This window comes from Ochlerotatus camptorhynchus, unplaced genomic scaffold (genome assembly GCF_037179485.1).
Source record: "Ochlerotatus camptorhynchus isolate MF236.1 unplaced genomic scaffold, CSIRO-AGI_Acam_v1.1 ptg000046l, whole genome shotgun sequence".
In the NCBI taxonomy this organism is placed as follows: Eukaryota; Metazoa; Arthropoda; class Insecta; order Diptera; family Culicidae; genus Ochlerotatus; species Ochlerotatus camptorhynchus.
Genome location: NW_027040537.1, coordinates 696,708 through 711,973, shown reverse-complemented (window position 1 = coordinate 711,973; position 15,266 = coordinate 696,708). Strand labels below are relative to the sequence as shown.

At 38.9% G+C, this 15,266-nt stretch overlaps 1 protein-coding gene across 1 annotated transcript; it reads right to left on the bottom strand.

Moving 5' to 3' along the window:
- Positions 1–1,675: 1,675 nt before the first annotated feature.
- LOC135716008 (uncharacterized) lies at positions 1,676–14,285 on the bottom strand. Its single transcript, XM_065238887.1, has 4 exons — positions 14,149–14,285; positions 13,855–14,069; positions 13,580–13,694; positions 1,676–1,858 (listed from the first exon to the last, which is right to left on the bottom strand). Exons 1-4 carry the CDS (start codon positions 14,281–14,283, stop codon positions 1,676–1,678), a joined length of 648 nt encoding a protein of 215 aa, XP_065094959.1. The 5' UTR covers positions 14,284–14,285.
- Between the last annotated feature and the right edge of the window lie 981 nt (positions 14,286–15,266).

The following is a 15,266-nucleotide window of genomic DNA, read 5'->3' as shown; positions in this document are numbered from 1 at the left end:
TATGTATTGCTCTTTTAAATTATAACCATTCAAATTTTACAAGGGCCAAAACTGGCTCACTTTCTCTTGTTGATCAAAAATATTACTAGCGTTAAGTAATTTTTGAAAAAAAAAACAAACTCAATTACACAGACTACGAAATTAGTTTCGTGTGTCTCTCTCCCAGATTTTGATGGGAGACAAGTACTAGAAATTTCCCTCTTGCACTCATCATGAAAAGTCTATACTTCGCAAATACAACTTTCTCCATTCCCTCCATTCCCTTTTACGTAATTAGCAGTTGATTCAAAGTTTAGTCTCCCATCAAAGACGTAGCCATACAGTTCGCAATAACCTGATCGATTATATCTTTCCATTGAACTTCTGGCCGACCATAACGAGTAGTTGGAAATCCAATGCGACAATCGTGGGGGTCGTGTACAAATCCTTTCCGAATCAAAGACGACAGATAATTGGATTCCTTGTTGTACACATTCCAACCTTGAGGCTGTACATGCTGAGAAAAAATAGTGCGTATTTTGCTGCTGACCATAGATTTTTACAATTTAGGCTGTGTTCCGGATGGTGAATTTTCACTTAAAATTGACACTTCAAACAAAAATCAAAATGTTCAAAAATCCCTCAGTTGTTGATTGACCGATTTAAGCCTTTAAATTTTGATTAAAGATCTTTTCACTCCGTACATGTTTGGTTTAAACTTTGAACCCTACCTAGATCGACATACTGAAGAAAAAAAACTTATGATCAACTAACATATCGTGAATTCGGAAAACAATTTTTTCACCGTGTACAACCTAGCTGTCATAGAAATTTTCCAAATTGGAAACCATGTTCAACAGAAATGTTTCGATCGGATTCGGTCCATTGATTCCGTTGGCAGCGCGAAAACTCGAATTGGCTCCTTTCAAACATTTCACAAGATACGTTTCGCAGCGAGCAGATTTGCTTCACTGTACGTATCAGGGGGATGCGAATGCCAGTATTTTGCCAACACATCATAGATGGTGACACTCCAGTAACATAATTTATTAGAGTTACAATTAATCAGTTTATTGTTGCTCGCTACTCATCGTCTTGAAAACAAATTGAAACTTTGATTTTTATTTATACATAAATTCCAAAACTAGTTGATCGATGTTCGCATTGCACAAGTTTTGTGATAGACCAACCAAAAATTAGGAACCAAAACGCAAAGTATCAAAATCAATGTGAGGTAGATGCGTTATATATTGGTTTTGACAGCCACACCATACCCCTGGTACGTATGTATGCAAATTGAAATTATCGCTTGATCGAACGCACATGTAGCATTATACGAAATGCAACAGCCTAAACAGCCTAAACAAATTCCGGAGTGATTTGAGAGTTGGAAGTAATTACTTTTGTAAGCAAACGTTTTACCTAAAGATTTCTCGAGAATAAAAGCTCAGTCTAGAAAATTAACAACACAAACAGGTAAGGGAATGATTCATCTAGCATGTGGTGTTATTTGATCCCGAGATTGAGCTTTTATTCGCGAGAAATCGGCGATTCACGTGTTTGTTTACAAAAGCAATTGCGCCCAAATCTCGAAGTTCTCCGGAATTAACAATGACGCAAAATGTCCGCAGTTTCAATTTATTAACAAAGTAATTGGGATGATTTTATGAACACCTACACTTTCCTAGGTTCCTATTTACATGTCAGTCATCAGATTGTAGCAAAAGTTACCTGGCCTACAATGTTCTTCGGTACGGGGACAGAATTCTCGAAAAAGCTTTTCATTTGCAGCCAGCAGGTCATTGATTGCATCCAGCTGCTTTTCAACGGCCACCAAGGTTTCGGTGTGGCAAGCAAGGACGCCGATAACTGGAAAATGCTGGCAGAGAGAGAGAGAGAGGCCATAAAAAATAAATAAATCACGAGTGGAAACATTCCGCACAGCTTATACATATTTTAACACAGTAGCCTACAATGAAGCGCCACTTTTGACGTCAGGTCCAAATTACACGCCAGCTTTGATTAAAGTTTATGACCTTGCCATTTTTTTATAACTACCGCTTAAATTGAAAGTCAAATCACAGACAAACCGACATGACAATTAATTCTGACTTATGCTCGAAAATCGTAAACGGCCGATTCAAATGTGCAGTGATCCGAACTGTCAAAACCATAGGATATTTTAATCTAGATAAAAATAATTTGTCCAGAATAGATCAGACACGCACCAATTCATAACTTTTACATGCGAGTTCTTCTTCTTCTTCTTCTTCTTCTTCGCATTTCAAGCTTATTGCATATCGCATATTAGCTTATAGCGTGCTCTCAACTTAGTGTTCTAGATGCACTTCCACAGTTATTAATTGAGAGCTTTCGATGCCTGTACCATTTTTGCATTGGTATAATTGTGTGGCAAGTCCAATCATACTTCTATGCCCAGGAAGGCGAGAAATGTTCCAACCCGAAAAATTCCTAGACCGGACCGGGAATTGAACCCAGCCACCTCCAGCATGGTCTTGCTTTGTAGCTGCGCCTTTACCAACTGAGCTAAGGGAGGCCCCCATGCGAGCATGCGAGTTCTTGGCGTAGCTAAATATTTCCAGCAAACACAGGACCAGATGTCAGTAGTGTGCTTTAATCAGAAATTTTATTATTTTTGCTATGGTAATTCATGTCGGTTTGTCGATGGTCTCATCTTCACCTTATTTCGTTTCACCATTTTATTTTACACAGCGATCTTTTAAGAAAGTCAGCCTTGTAATTACCAGAAGGTAATCCCACTCGGATTAAGGTAAACTAATCGAAAAAGTTGGCGGTTTTTTTTGCCATGTTATGAAATATTTAAAGCGAAACAATCTATATTTATCGCACCTCTATCTGAGCTGCGATTGCGTTATATCAGGGGAGCGAACAAGAAACCGGAATTGAACGCACTTTAAGGATGAATTAGAAGGATTTCCAAGAAACAAGCACTCTAAAAAGTTTTTAGGAGTTGCAGGGCAAATTTAGAATGGCTATAGATTACTTCCAGGAAACATTTAAATGGCTCCCGGGAAAAAAAGGCTGGGCATCATTCAGGATTTTCTTTCAGATAAACGAGCAAACTAATGATGCTTGATCAGTAGCAGCAAGCTGGAAGATAAAATCGGTTGCAAATTTGTCCTGACAAACTCCACTCTTTGTTTTAATTCCATTCAATGACTTTTGAATTGCATTGCCCTTTCCTTTTCTCTCACATAAATATTGCTCAGTTACAGTTCGAAAGGGATTGAGCAAACTCCCTTTTGAACTGCAACTGCAGTGCTAAGTTTTGTCATTCTCACTGACAGATTTCATACAATATTGACAGAATTATTCTTGATATTGTTTGACAACAATTTGTCTGGTAACAGAACAATTAGCTTCAACGCATCCGTCATGTACTAAAAATGCTGACGGACGCATTTTTTTCCTTTGGTTTGTTTTTTCCGTCGATCTTGTTTTCCGTGCTAAGCACCAATGCTACCGACGTGCAGGAAGGCAGCTCGCACACCTGGACCCTACCTATCGACCCATCAACTCATGAACCGGGGACCAACGGCTTTACTTCCCATCCGAAGGAATGCCTCAGAACATCCCGGCGGCGCCGACTGGGATTGAACCCAGGCCTGTTGGGGTGAGAGGTAATCACGCTTACCACTACACCACCGGCGCCGTTGACGGACGCATTGGCGCAGCGGTTGTGCACAATCATGCGTCATGCGTTGCGTTTTGACAGCAGCATAATCTCGTTTTAATCATTTGTTTTGGTAGAAGATGTAATATTTAAAAAAAAAAGTCCGAACATTCTGAATTTTTCGCCAATTTTATTTGTTAACGGCAGCAGGAGCTTATGTTTTGTGTCGGAATAGGAATTTGAGCGGGGTTCTCTTTGTTTATACTCTTTAGTATGAGGCGCTGGACATAGATGGCCCACAGCGACTCACGAAGAGCTACTGATTCCGATCAATAGTGGTGCGGCTTTTTCCTCCTTCTATGGATGCCCATTAGACTGATGCAAAATTTGAAATTTTCGCTCCACAGTGTTCAAACGGTTTCAAATCAGGTCCTGACAAGCCTCCCAAAATTTAAAATCATTTGGTAAGAAACTGACTTGGCACAAACTATTCGATGTTTATATGGAAATTACTATGGGAAAACCAAACTTTTTGTTCATTGTCTTCTACCCATTTTCCATATTGCTTTTTCGAAAATTTCTATAACTATTCCTACGGGAAATTTTCTAAGCTACAACTTTGCGGAATAACGTTTTTCAGCCAAATGTCAAATTAAAATGATATTAATTATTTAAGAGATGTATAATCTTATGACATGATCAAGCAGCTGTCCTGTGGGCAACACTGCATTCTGCAGTGTGACATAGTAGCCATTATATTTGTGCTCTATTCTTCGCACCAGAATCACCAATAGATCAGTGCACGGTCCCTAACCTCAATTTTTGCTCCCTATCATTTTGCTTCTGAGTAAAAGAGATAGCAACGAATGGGAGCCAAAACAAACCACCCAAAACTGTCAAAACTTACGGGTGAGAGAAGAGTGCGGCAAATCTTCGTGAACTGATCAATGTTACCTGCTGAACAGTTGAATGCAAGCTTGGGAATTGTCAACCTCATGACGATAAACTATGTAACAACGACAACAAAAAAAGTCAGCACTCATCTGCTTGTGTTTGAAAAACTGATCTACTGGGCCGTCTCTCGACGGAACATTTTCTATTCTTGTCTTTCTCTCATTTGGTCACGAAACATCTGTTGCGTGACTTTTTCCAGAACGACTTAGGCTGTGAACCATTTGCCGAGTTATATTTTACTCATGGTTAAAAGTGACATTTCGAAAGTTATTTCTTATGTTCGAAAATCCCCGTGCTGTCGATCGACCGTTTTTCGAGCAACGGTCGTCAAAATTTAACTTCTTGTCTGTCAGAAATAACCATGCTCGGATAGCAGGGTTAATCGATAACTTTCCATCTGTCAAATTTTAACCAAAAGTTAAAAAAAATCGCCAAATGGTTCAGAGCCTTAGTTGTTTCACGTACGTCGGACGACAAGATGACGAAAACTATCGACATGGTTATTGACGAAAAAAGTCTGTCATGTCATTCTTCCATTCTGTCGCGACCAAACTGCCGCTGGTCGTTTTCTAGTAAATGCATGTCGCTTTGCATACGAGACATAACAAGGTAGAAATAACTGGAATTGAGTTGTTTTGATGGATTTCACCTCTGACTGGAAGTTGCTTGAATCTTGGCGCTGAACTTCGTATTTGCAGTGATGAGTATTTTGGAACGGACACAACTGGAAGCTGCCGAAAATCGATGTTTGGAATCAAAGATGGCGGCGTCAGGTTTAATAAAAAAAAGTTTTAAATACTGCCAAATACCTAAATTACGGGATGACGTCTAGAGACCGAAAATCGATGTCCAGCGCCATCTGGAAATCAAAACGGGCGGCTGCCGATTTCAGAAAAAGTGGGAAATACTACCAAATACCCATCAAAATGGGTAATTCCGGAATCGGAATGACGTCTAAAACCCGAAAATCAATGTCCAACGCCATTTTGGAATCCAAGATGGCGGCTTCCGGTTTCAGGAAAAGTGGTAAATACTGCCAAATACCCTTCAATATGTATATTTTCGGAATCGAGATGACGTCTAGAGACCGAAAATGATGCCCAGCGCCATCTTGAAATTAAAGATGGCGACTACCGATTTCAGAAAAAGTGGGAAATACTACCAAATACCCTTCAATATGGGTATTTTCAGAATCGGGATGACGTCTAAAACACTAAAATCAATTTCCAACGCCATTTTAAAATCCAAGATGGTGGCTTCCGGTTTCAGAAAGAGTTGGAAATACTACCAAATACCCTTCAATATGTATATTTTTGGAATCGGAATGACCTCTAGAGACCAAAAATCGATATCCAGTGCCATCTTGAAATCCAAGATGACAGCTTCCTGTTTCAGAAAGAGTTGGAAATACTACCAAATACCCTTCAATATGTATATTTTTGGAATCGGAATGACCTCTAGAGACCAAAAATCGATATCCAGCGCCATCTTTGATTTCAAGATGGCGCTGGACATCGATTTTCGGTCATCTTAAAATCAAAGATGGCGGCTTCCGATATCAGAAAAGGTGAAAAAAAAAACTACCAAATACCCTTGAATATGGGTATTTTTGGAATAGCATTTTGCATTTTAAGATGGCGCTGGATATCGATTTTTGGTCTCTTGGCGTCATCTCGATTCCGTAAATATACATATTGACGTGTATTTGGCAGTATTTCCCACTTTTTTCTGAAATTGGAAACCGCCATCTTGTATTTCAAGATGGCGTTGGATATCGATGTTTGGTCTCTAGACGTCATCCCAATTCCAAAAATATACATATTGAAGTGTATTTGGCAGTATTTCCAACTTTTTCTGTATTTGGCAGTATATCGCACTTTTTTTGATATCGGAAGCCGCCATCTTGTATTTCAAGATGGTGCTGCATATCGATTTTTGGTGTTTAGACGTCATCACGATTCCATAAATATACATATCGACGTGTGTTTGGCAGTATTTCCCACTTTTTCTGAAATTGGAAGCCGTCATCTTGTATTTCAAGATGGCGCTGGATATCGATTTTTGGTCTCGAGACGTCATCCCGATTCCCAAAATATGCATATTGAAGGGTATTTGGCAGTATTTCCCACTTTATCTGAAATAGGAAATACCAATATTGAAGGAAATTAACATTATTTCCAACCTTTTTGAAATTTGTCCTCCTTTTTAGAATGAATGGTTTCTTGTCGTGATCCTCCTTTTTAAATGACCTATAGTACTATGTCTCAATGAACAGTATGAGTGACATATGACTAGAATAGTTAGTCGCGACTGGATGGATTCTTGATTTTGTCGTGCGACAAGAAATTGTTGTTTGACGAGAATGTTCCAGGATGATCATTTTTTCGTGCGACAATTTCCATATCTGGTTGAATGAACATAATCATTAGACATCAGTGACTTGAATCATTAATAACTTTTGTTTCTTACATTTAATTGAAAAGTGGTTTTGAACAAAGTTGTAGCTGAAGAAAATTTCTACAATCACTGCCATCACTTTTAAAAGCATAGTGATGTGGTGAATTGTTAGATCGATATGAACAAAAACAAAAGTTTTCCCATAGTAATTCTCATATAAAGTTGAAATGGTTTGTGCCAAGTCAGTTTCTAACTAAAGTAGTTTAAATTTTGGGAGGCTAAGCAGGACCCAATTTGGAACCGTTTAAGCACTGTGGACCGAAAATTTCAAATTTTGCGTAAGTCTAATGCCCATGTGGGCTGAAGCTCGCTGCTTGCAGGCAGGTTTTCGTTGTGTACTGGAGAACAATGTTGAACACCACGCCTCGAAAGCACTGCTGCTGATGCCAACGACTAGACACCACCACACACGGTGATTGGAACTGAATCTGATCAACGGTTGAGGCCACCCTTGATAGCTAGCTGCTTGCGGGATGCCTTTCGTCGTGTACTGGAGAACACCACCACTCACCACGCGGTGATTGAATAAACAACGTTTGGTGAGACCGGATGAAATTCAACTTTGTAATCTGTGTTAGGGAAATCGCTTTTCGCAGGCAATCGGTGATAATTTTAATTATCATAGCAACAATTACACATTCGTGCAATTTTCAATAGTGACATTTTGAAAAATTGAAAAGTATTTAATTTAGCAGATGCGTAGAAATATTTCTGATCCATTGGTGATAAAATCATTGAAATTGGTCCAAAGGCAGCTGAGTTATTAACGTTCAAAATCTTTCATAATTTTGTTACATGTTCCATTTTCGGTCACAAAGTACACCCCCATATAGAAATCACAGACGTAGTGCTGCGTCAAAAATCACTGAAATTTGCTTGGGAATTGGGGTTGGCCCTTCTTACAAATGCAAATTCCTACTAACAATGTTTTCCATCATATGTTCAAAGCAACACGACACAACATATGCTTCTGATTACGCTGAGGAGACTAAACAGCAGCGTCATGCTGCGTCAATTTTGAAAATTTTCAAAATTTAGCACAGCGTCAGCGTTTTAGGACTGGCGCGCAGTGAGCGCAACGCATCTTTGTGGGTTGCTAAACTGAATAGCGTTGGCTCAAACCAAGCTGTCAGTTGACGGTGACGGTGACGGTGACGGTGACGGTGACGGTGACGGTGACGGTGACGGTGACGGTGACGGTGACGGTGACGGTGACGGTGACGGTGACGGTGACGGTGACGGTGACGGTGACGGTGACGGTGACGGTGACGGTGACGGTGACGGTGACGGTGACGGTGACGGACTATTGTGGGTGGCTCTTTATTCACGAGAATTCGGCGATTGACGTGTTTGTTTATAAAATCAATTACGCCTAAATCTCAATTCACTCCGGAATTGTTCGTTATGGGCAATCATTAATTTCGTTATGGGCAATCAAAATCGGATCATGAAGGGGAAATGGCTCTAATGTTGGCCTAAGAATGGGCCCATCGCTAAAAATCTGCTATTTATCAATTTTATCTAGATAAACGCGTCATGGTCCAGAATGCAGATTTAGGTGGAATGATATGTTTTGAGCCTGAAATTGAAACTTTAGACTAAAAGTCTCTTGTACAAAGTTGTTCCTTATAGTTAGGCCCTCATTTTTATGACAATGAATTCTAGGGTGGTTCCTATTATCATTAAAATCAAAAATCTAACTTTTTGTCTGAATAAATTAAGGTAAGTATTCTTCGGCAAAGTTATAGCTGAGCTAATTTCAAGGAACTTTTTTTTTGTATCTCTTAAATTGGACGATTTGGAGCTATTTTCTTGAATTGAGTTAGGGTGGCTCTAAAAAAATAGTTGTTTTGCTCTAGTTTTCTTATTTCGAATTTCTGAGCAAAGGTGTCTTGAAATAACTTTTAGATCTTAAGAAGGCGCAAATTTTTACTACACAAAGCCTGTCAATATCTTTCGCCGATCAAGAGTTATTGACGTTTTTATACTAAAAATATGCACTTTTCAAATGTTAATATCTCTGGTTGAGGTAAACAAAAAAAAATGTTTTTTTACTGCATTTGAAAGGGCTTCTCAATAATATGAAAAAATTGAAGGTATGTTATTTTTTAAACTCGTATAAAATCAATTTGAATTTATTCATATTTTTTACTATATTTGGCTATATCTTTTTTATTAGAAAAGATAAGGGCAACAAATTTCGCTATAAAACATTTGTCTTAAAGAGTTTTAAAAGTCTCTACAAGATGACTTTCATGAGAAATTTAAAATAAAAAAGTTAGTGCTAAAAAACTAATTTTTCCAACAACACCCTAAGTCAACTCCGAAAAATTACTCTTAAATGAGAACGTTAAGAAATAGAAAAAAAAAAATTAGTCGACAAAGTTGCAATGTTGAATTTGAAGAAATAACTTACTGATGTCTTTAAAGAAGTCGTTCAGCAGATAGATGGGCTCCTTTTGGGAACAGTCAGTTTCCGGTAGGGTACGAGTCAGGTCCTGTGGAAGATCCGGAACAGTCGTAAAAGTGGTCCACACATGAAGCTGATCCTAGAGCTCCGCGGTTTTTACGAAACCACTTATAGACGTCTTATCACAATAAAATCGGAGTTTTTACCAGAAATTATAAACTGGGGACCACGGGATGGTCCAATGAAAGATCCGGAACATCCGTAAAAGTGGTCAACTCCTGAAATTGATCCTAGAGCTCCGCGGTTTTTACGAAACCACTTATAGACGTCTTATCACTATAAAATCGGAGGTTTTACCTGAAATTTTAAGCTGGGGGCCACGGGATGGTCCAATAAAAGATCCGGAACTTCCGTAAAACTGTTCAATTCACGAAACTGATCCTTGAGCTTCACGGTTTTTTAAAAAATCACTCATAGACGTCTTATCACAATAAATTCAGAGTTTTGATCTGAAAATTAATACTCGGGACCACGGAATCATTCACTAAAAGATCCGGAACATCCGCAAAGTGGTCAATTCATGAAACTGATCCTAAAGCTCAACGGAATTTTAGAAACCACTCATAAACGTCTTAGCACAATATAATCGGAATTGTGGCCAGAAAGTTTAAACTGGGGACCGCGGGATGGTTCATTAAATGATCCGAAACATCCGTAAAAGTGGTCAATTCATGAAACTGATCGTAGAGCTCCGTGTTTTTTTTAGAAACTACTAATCGGAATGAATTTGGAGTTGTGTTCGAAATATGGACTCTGGAGACTACAGGGTGGTCTACAGGAAGATCCGAAACAACAGTAAAGGGGTCAATTCATGAAACTGATCCTACCCAACTAACATTTTCACCTTTAAATATAAGCCAACTTTTCAATCATTGTTCTGTAAAATAGCTGAAAAAAGCTGCAGATACAGCTACAAGCAGAAGCTAGCAAAATAGTTTTGGAGAGCGTTTACTCAACTTTTTCACAACCATTATTCAATTTATCAGTCGCAATGAATAACAGCAGCCAATATAATGCCACGTCTATGTAAACATTAATCAACTTTCAACTAGTAGCTGCGAAACAAAGCTAATAAAGTGAATATATTACTCATTTTATGGCTTCTATACAACTAACCACTCTTGCTGAATAAGATAAACATCAAAGGTGCTTTTTCAACATCTAAATAACCCATAATCACTGTAACTAATAAACTGTATAAGCGCTACTTTGGCAGCATTTTAAAATCATCTAGGTTCATTTTTAGACTTGTCCAGTTTACAACTTTTACTCCGCTCATCTACAAAGCTGAACTAACTATTCGAGAAAAATGATTCATGTGCACTATTATAAGGCCTCTACTCAGTGATCTTGTTGTAGAAGGTCATATAGGTTTGTTTACGTCAGTTCAAAGTGTTCACGTAGCGAAGTTGGTAGTGTCAAGTCCAGGTTCCGATGCAGGGTAACAATTTGGTAGTGTGTTCATAACTAATTTCAAGTAATTTGATTCGCAGCTGAATAAAATCAATGAATTTCCACATCAAAAATAGTAAACAATATTTAATCCGCCTTCAGGATCAAGCTGTATAAAGGTTGCTTCATATCGTATAACGTTCGAATACAGCTTGAGGCTGTATAAATGAAATGCGTAAAGCGTTTACATTGTGGAAATTGTTAGCTCTACCTAGCTCTAATTTTTTATTTTAAACCACTCATACATTAATTTGGTAAGTAAAGCCGGTGGTGCTCAGTCCATGAGTCCGATTATGAGTCGATAAGTAGGGTCCAGCTGGGGAAGCTGCCTCCCTGGCGTCGGTAGCATTGGTACTCAGTACGGAAAACAAGATCGACGGGAAACAAATCAAGGGAAAAAAAATGAATTTACCACTTTGACGCATGGTCCGGATTTTGCGGTGAACCATCACGTGGTCTACAGGGTCTATATTCCGGTCACAATTTCGAATTCATTCTGATAACAAGTTTATGAGAGGCTTCGAAAAATACGCCGAGCTTTAGAATCCGTTTCATGCATTGACCACTTTTACGGATGTTCCGGATCTTCAGGTGGACCATCTTCCCAGCATTCATATTCCGAACACAACTTCGAATTCATTCAGAGAAGACGTCTATGGGTGGTTTAAAAAATCGAGAAGCTCTAGGGTCAGTTTCATGAAATGATCACTTTTACGGCTGTTCCGGATCTTTCGGTGAACCATCCCGTTGTCCTCAGCGTCCATATTCCGGTCACAACTCCGAATTCTTTCTGATAAAACGTTTATGAGTTAATAAAAAAACACGGAGCTCTAGGATCAGTTTCATGAATTGACTACTTTTACGGATGTTCCGGATCTTTCGGTGGACCATCTCCTTGTCCCCAGCGTCCATATTTTGGTTACAACTCCGAATTCATTCTGATAAGACGTCTATGAGTGATTTCGAAAAAAAAAAACACGGAGCTCTAGGATCAGTTTCATGAATTGACCACTTTTACGGATGTTCCGGGTCTTCCGGAGGACCAGACTTCTGACTTTCCGTATGCCAAATTTTCCCAAAAAGAAGGTCATCTATTTTGTTAATAACTTTTCAGAAGGCACCAGGAAGTTATCTCTTCAAATTACCCTACAATAAGTGTTTGTCCCCTATTAACTCTTAACCCATATATGTATTCGTTAATGCCGGTGCCTATTGTGCGGTCCTTTTTAACCGAGCTATAGGAATCTTAACTGCACACGTTTTTTTTTTTGTATTTTTGAGTAATCTTCCAAAACAGCGATAAAAACTCGAATAGAGTCAGCTCTTCATAACTCAATATTGAAAGGACCATCGAGTTATAGAATAAATCATATCGTCAGGCCATTTTCAACAGAGATGGCGCTGTTCCGCTGGTATAATGTTATACAAATCTCCATATAATTGAGAGAAGTGGGAATAATTCGCTTTCGAGTCATATTTAGGTAAAAAAAAAACTGAACGACAGCCTAAAGAAATCATTCAGGAACTTTTTCGTTCACTTATTTCTCGGAAATTATTGTTAAATAAGCTAAAATTAAATAAAAATTATGTTTCCTCATACAGTTTTACCCGCTTTACAACACACTCAGATTGTTTTGCTGAAATTGGCACCACCGAGCAGCTCGGCATTTTTTGTTGTTGGATCTCAGTGAAAAACTTGCCGAGATTCAGCAAAATTTATGATTGTTAGCTGAGAACTAGGCAAAATTCCCGCTTGTTAGCTAAATCTCGGCAAGTTTTTTTTCTAACGATCTCAATCTCTCAACATGCCATGTATTTTGAAGACAGTCTATTTGTGATTTCCCTCTCACAGACTACAAAATAGAGTACCTGACACAGCAAAACATGTCTGGCACTTCTAGCATTTAGATTAACATCCAAAGTCTCTCTTTTTTTTTATATTCTGCGCTGCGGTGTTTTGCCCACACTGCCTTCTGTTAACAATCAACGGAACTATGTATGTAATGTATTCTTAAATTCTGATAGATGTCACTATTAAGAACCGCAGTGACATCTGAAGAAAAATTAACGCAGAAGCATGGTAACATTATTATTTCCCGGCATTTTCTCGGATTACTGGTCACCCTGACAGCACTATTCATTGGATACTATCTACTACAACACAAAAAAGATGATTGTTTAGCAATGTAAGAAACTTGTTTGTTCAACGCATGTATTTTTTAAATTATGAAAATTTTAATTTGGTACCGCAAAATTGAGAGATTGGCTCTGACGTCAATTTATGCATACGGTAGTAACTGAATCCGACTCAAATTGCAATATCGTCTACTCAAATTCGCAAAAAACGCAGGTAGACAGAGTTAAAAAAAAAACAATTTCCCTCGCAATTTCCCTCAAATATCTGCAAGCAATATCGAGGAAAAAATACTCAGTCTACAAGTATATTCATTACAGTCTTGCTCTCAGGGTTTCAATACCCTGCCTGCAAGTAAAAGCTATAATTTATTTACTTATTGTTAATGCCCAGGAGCAATTTATCTTTGAATAGCTATAATTACTTAACCTCCACCTCCTCTTTCAAGATTTGTATGCAGTCTTCAGCCTTTACTTACCTTATCGTAGCATCGACGATGATCACCAATTATAACCTTCAATTGGCCGGCGACCGGAGGCCATTCTCGGTCCGGATCGTCCATCCGTGATGCCACCTCCAGCAGGGTTCGATAGCTGTTTGATGATTGTGGAAAGAGCAAAGCAAGTTTAGAAGAAAATTATAACTTTCATTTGTGGAAATTGACACCCACCAGAGGCGATAAAAACTTTTCCACCCGCTCCTTTTGCGTTGAATGAGTGAAACAAGCTACAAGAGTTAAAAAGCTAAACTTACATCTTGTTTCTTTCCGCACTTGCCTGCTGCGACGACGACGTTGCAAATGGCCATGCCCTTGCTCGGCATGGCCATGTTACTTCCTGGGCGCACTGCTCCTGTTCGGTGATTGATAGTTCCAATTCAACTAACTTTTCTGCGATAAGCCAAACCGAACCTTCCAGCTCTGATTGATCACGTTGAACTCCATCCAAACGGCGCTGGAGGGCCGAGATCTTGAATGGAAAACAAATAAGAAAATAAGAAAAGTGAAACAGATTGTGCCAATTTGTTTCTGGATGGAGCAACACTTACCGAATCGATGTTGTTGTAAATGGTTGATTCCCGTTGGTAGATGGCCTCTGCTTGGCGATAGAAAGACGGTTCAAAATCTGCTTCACATTCCACGAGAAGCACGTCCGCTAGGTGCTCCAAATCATTAAAGTCCATCGAGAAAGTTTGAGTTGCGAAAAAGTTGTCAGAGCCAAGCAGAACGATTAAATTAAGCTAATTGTCACTCCAGTTGGTCATGGCCTGCTATTACCGAACATGGCTGGTCACATGCTTTCCAACAGCAATGCACTCAAACCACATGCTATCAGGTAAATTAATTAATTTTACCACATTTTCCGCATCAGCATCAGGAAAAAACCGAATCCATCGGCCATAGTGTATATATAAATGCTGCGGTGAAAGGTCATCGAAAATCAAACTGTAAATGCACTACCTGTAATTGGCGTTGACGAGAGCTCTGTAACTCTTTACTCATATGGAAAAATCTCATATATAACTGTCAATCTATGTGTGAAACATGGCGGACTTTTTCTTATTCTCTCACTCCAACGCAAAACCCCATAAGGAACTGTCAAAATGTGTGTGAAGAAACGTCACTTCGGGACTGGTGTCAAGGCGAATAGACGTTGCCAGATCAGAAGCAAACCCCACACGCATCAATATATTGACGCGAAGGGGAATTATTGACAATAATATTGATGATTATTATTATTATTTAGCTTTATTTAGGAGGCTTTCAGCCTTAGGCTGGTTCGCCTCCAACAATATTGATGATGTGAATTCAGAAATATTGCCAATCGCGATGTATTGACGTCAATATAGAATGTATTGACAATACAATTATTGTCAATAAAAGCAATCGTGTAGGGTCCACTAGAGAAAAATAAGCATATGGCGTTAAAGACTATCAGCATAGAGGTAACTCTAAGACTAGAAGGTCCCGTAGAAACGTGTTCAACTTTTTGGATCAGCTCTGGTACTCTCTTCGGTCCCAAGCTAATCGATTCACCCCTCGAAACATAGGAAACTCCACTAACCCCTCATTTTATCTGTCAAACTTTCATAGCGAATCAAAACAAACATAGTGTAGTACTGGAATTTATACTAGAATGGGTACGTTAGTCGATTTGCTTGGGACC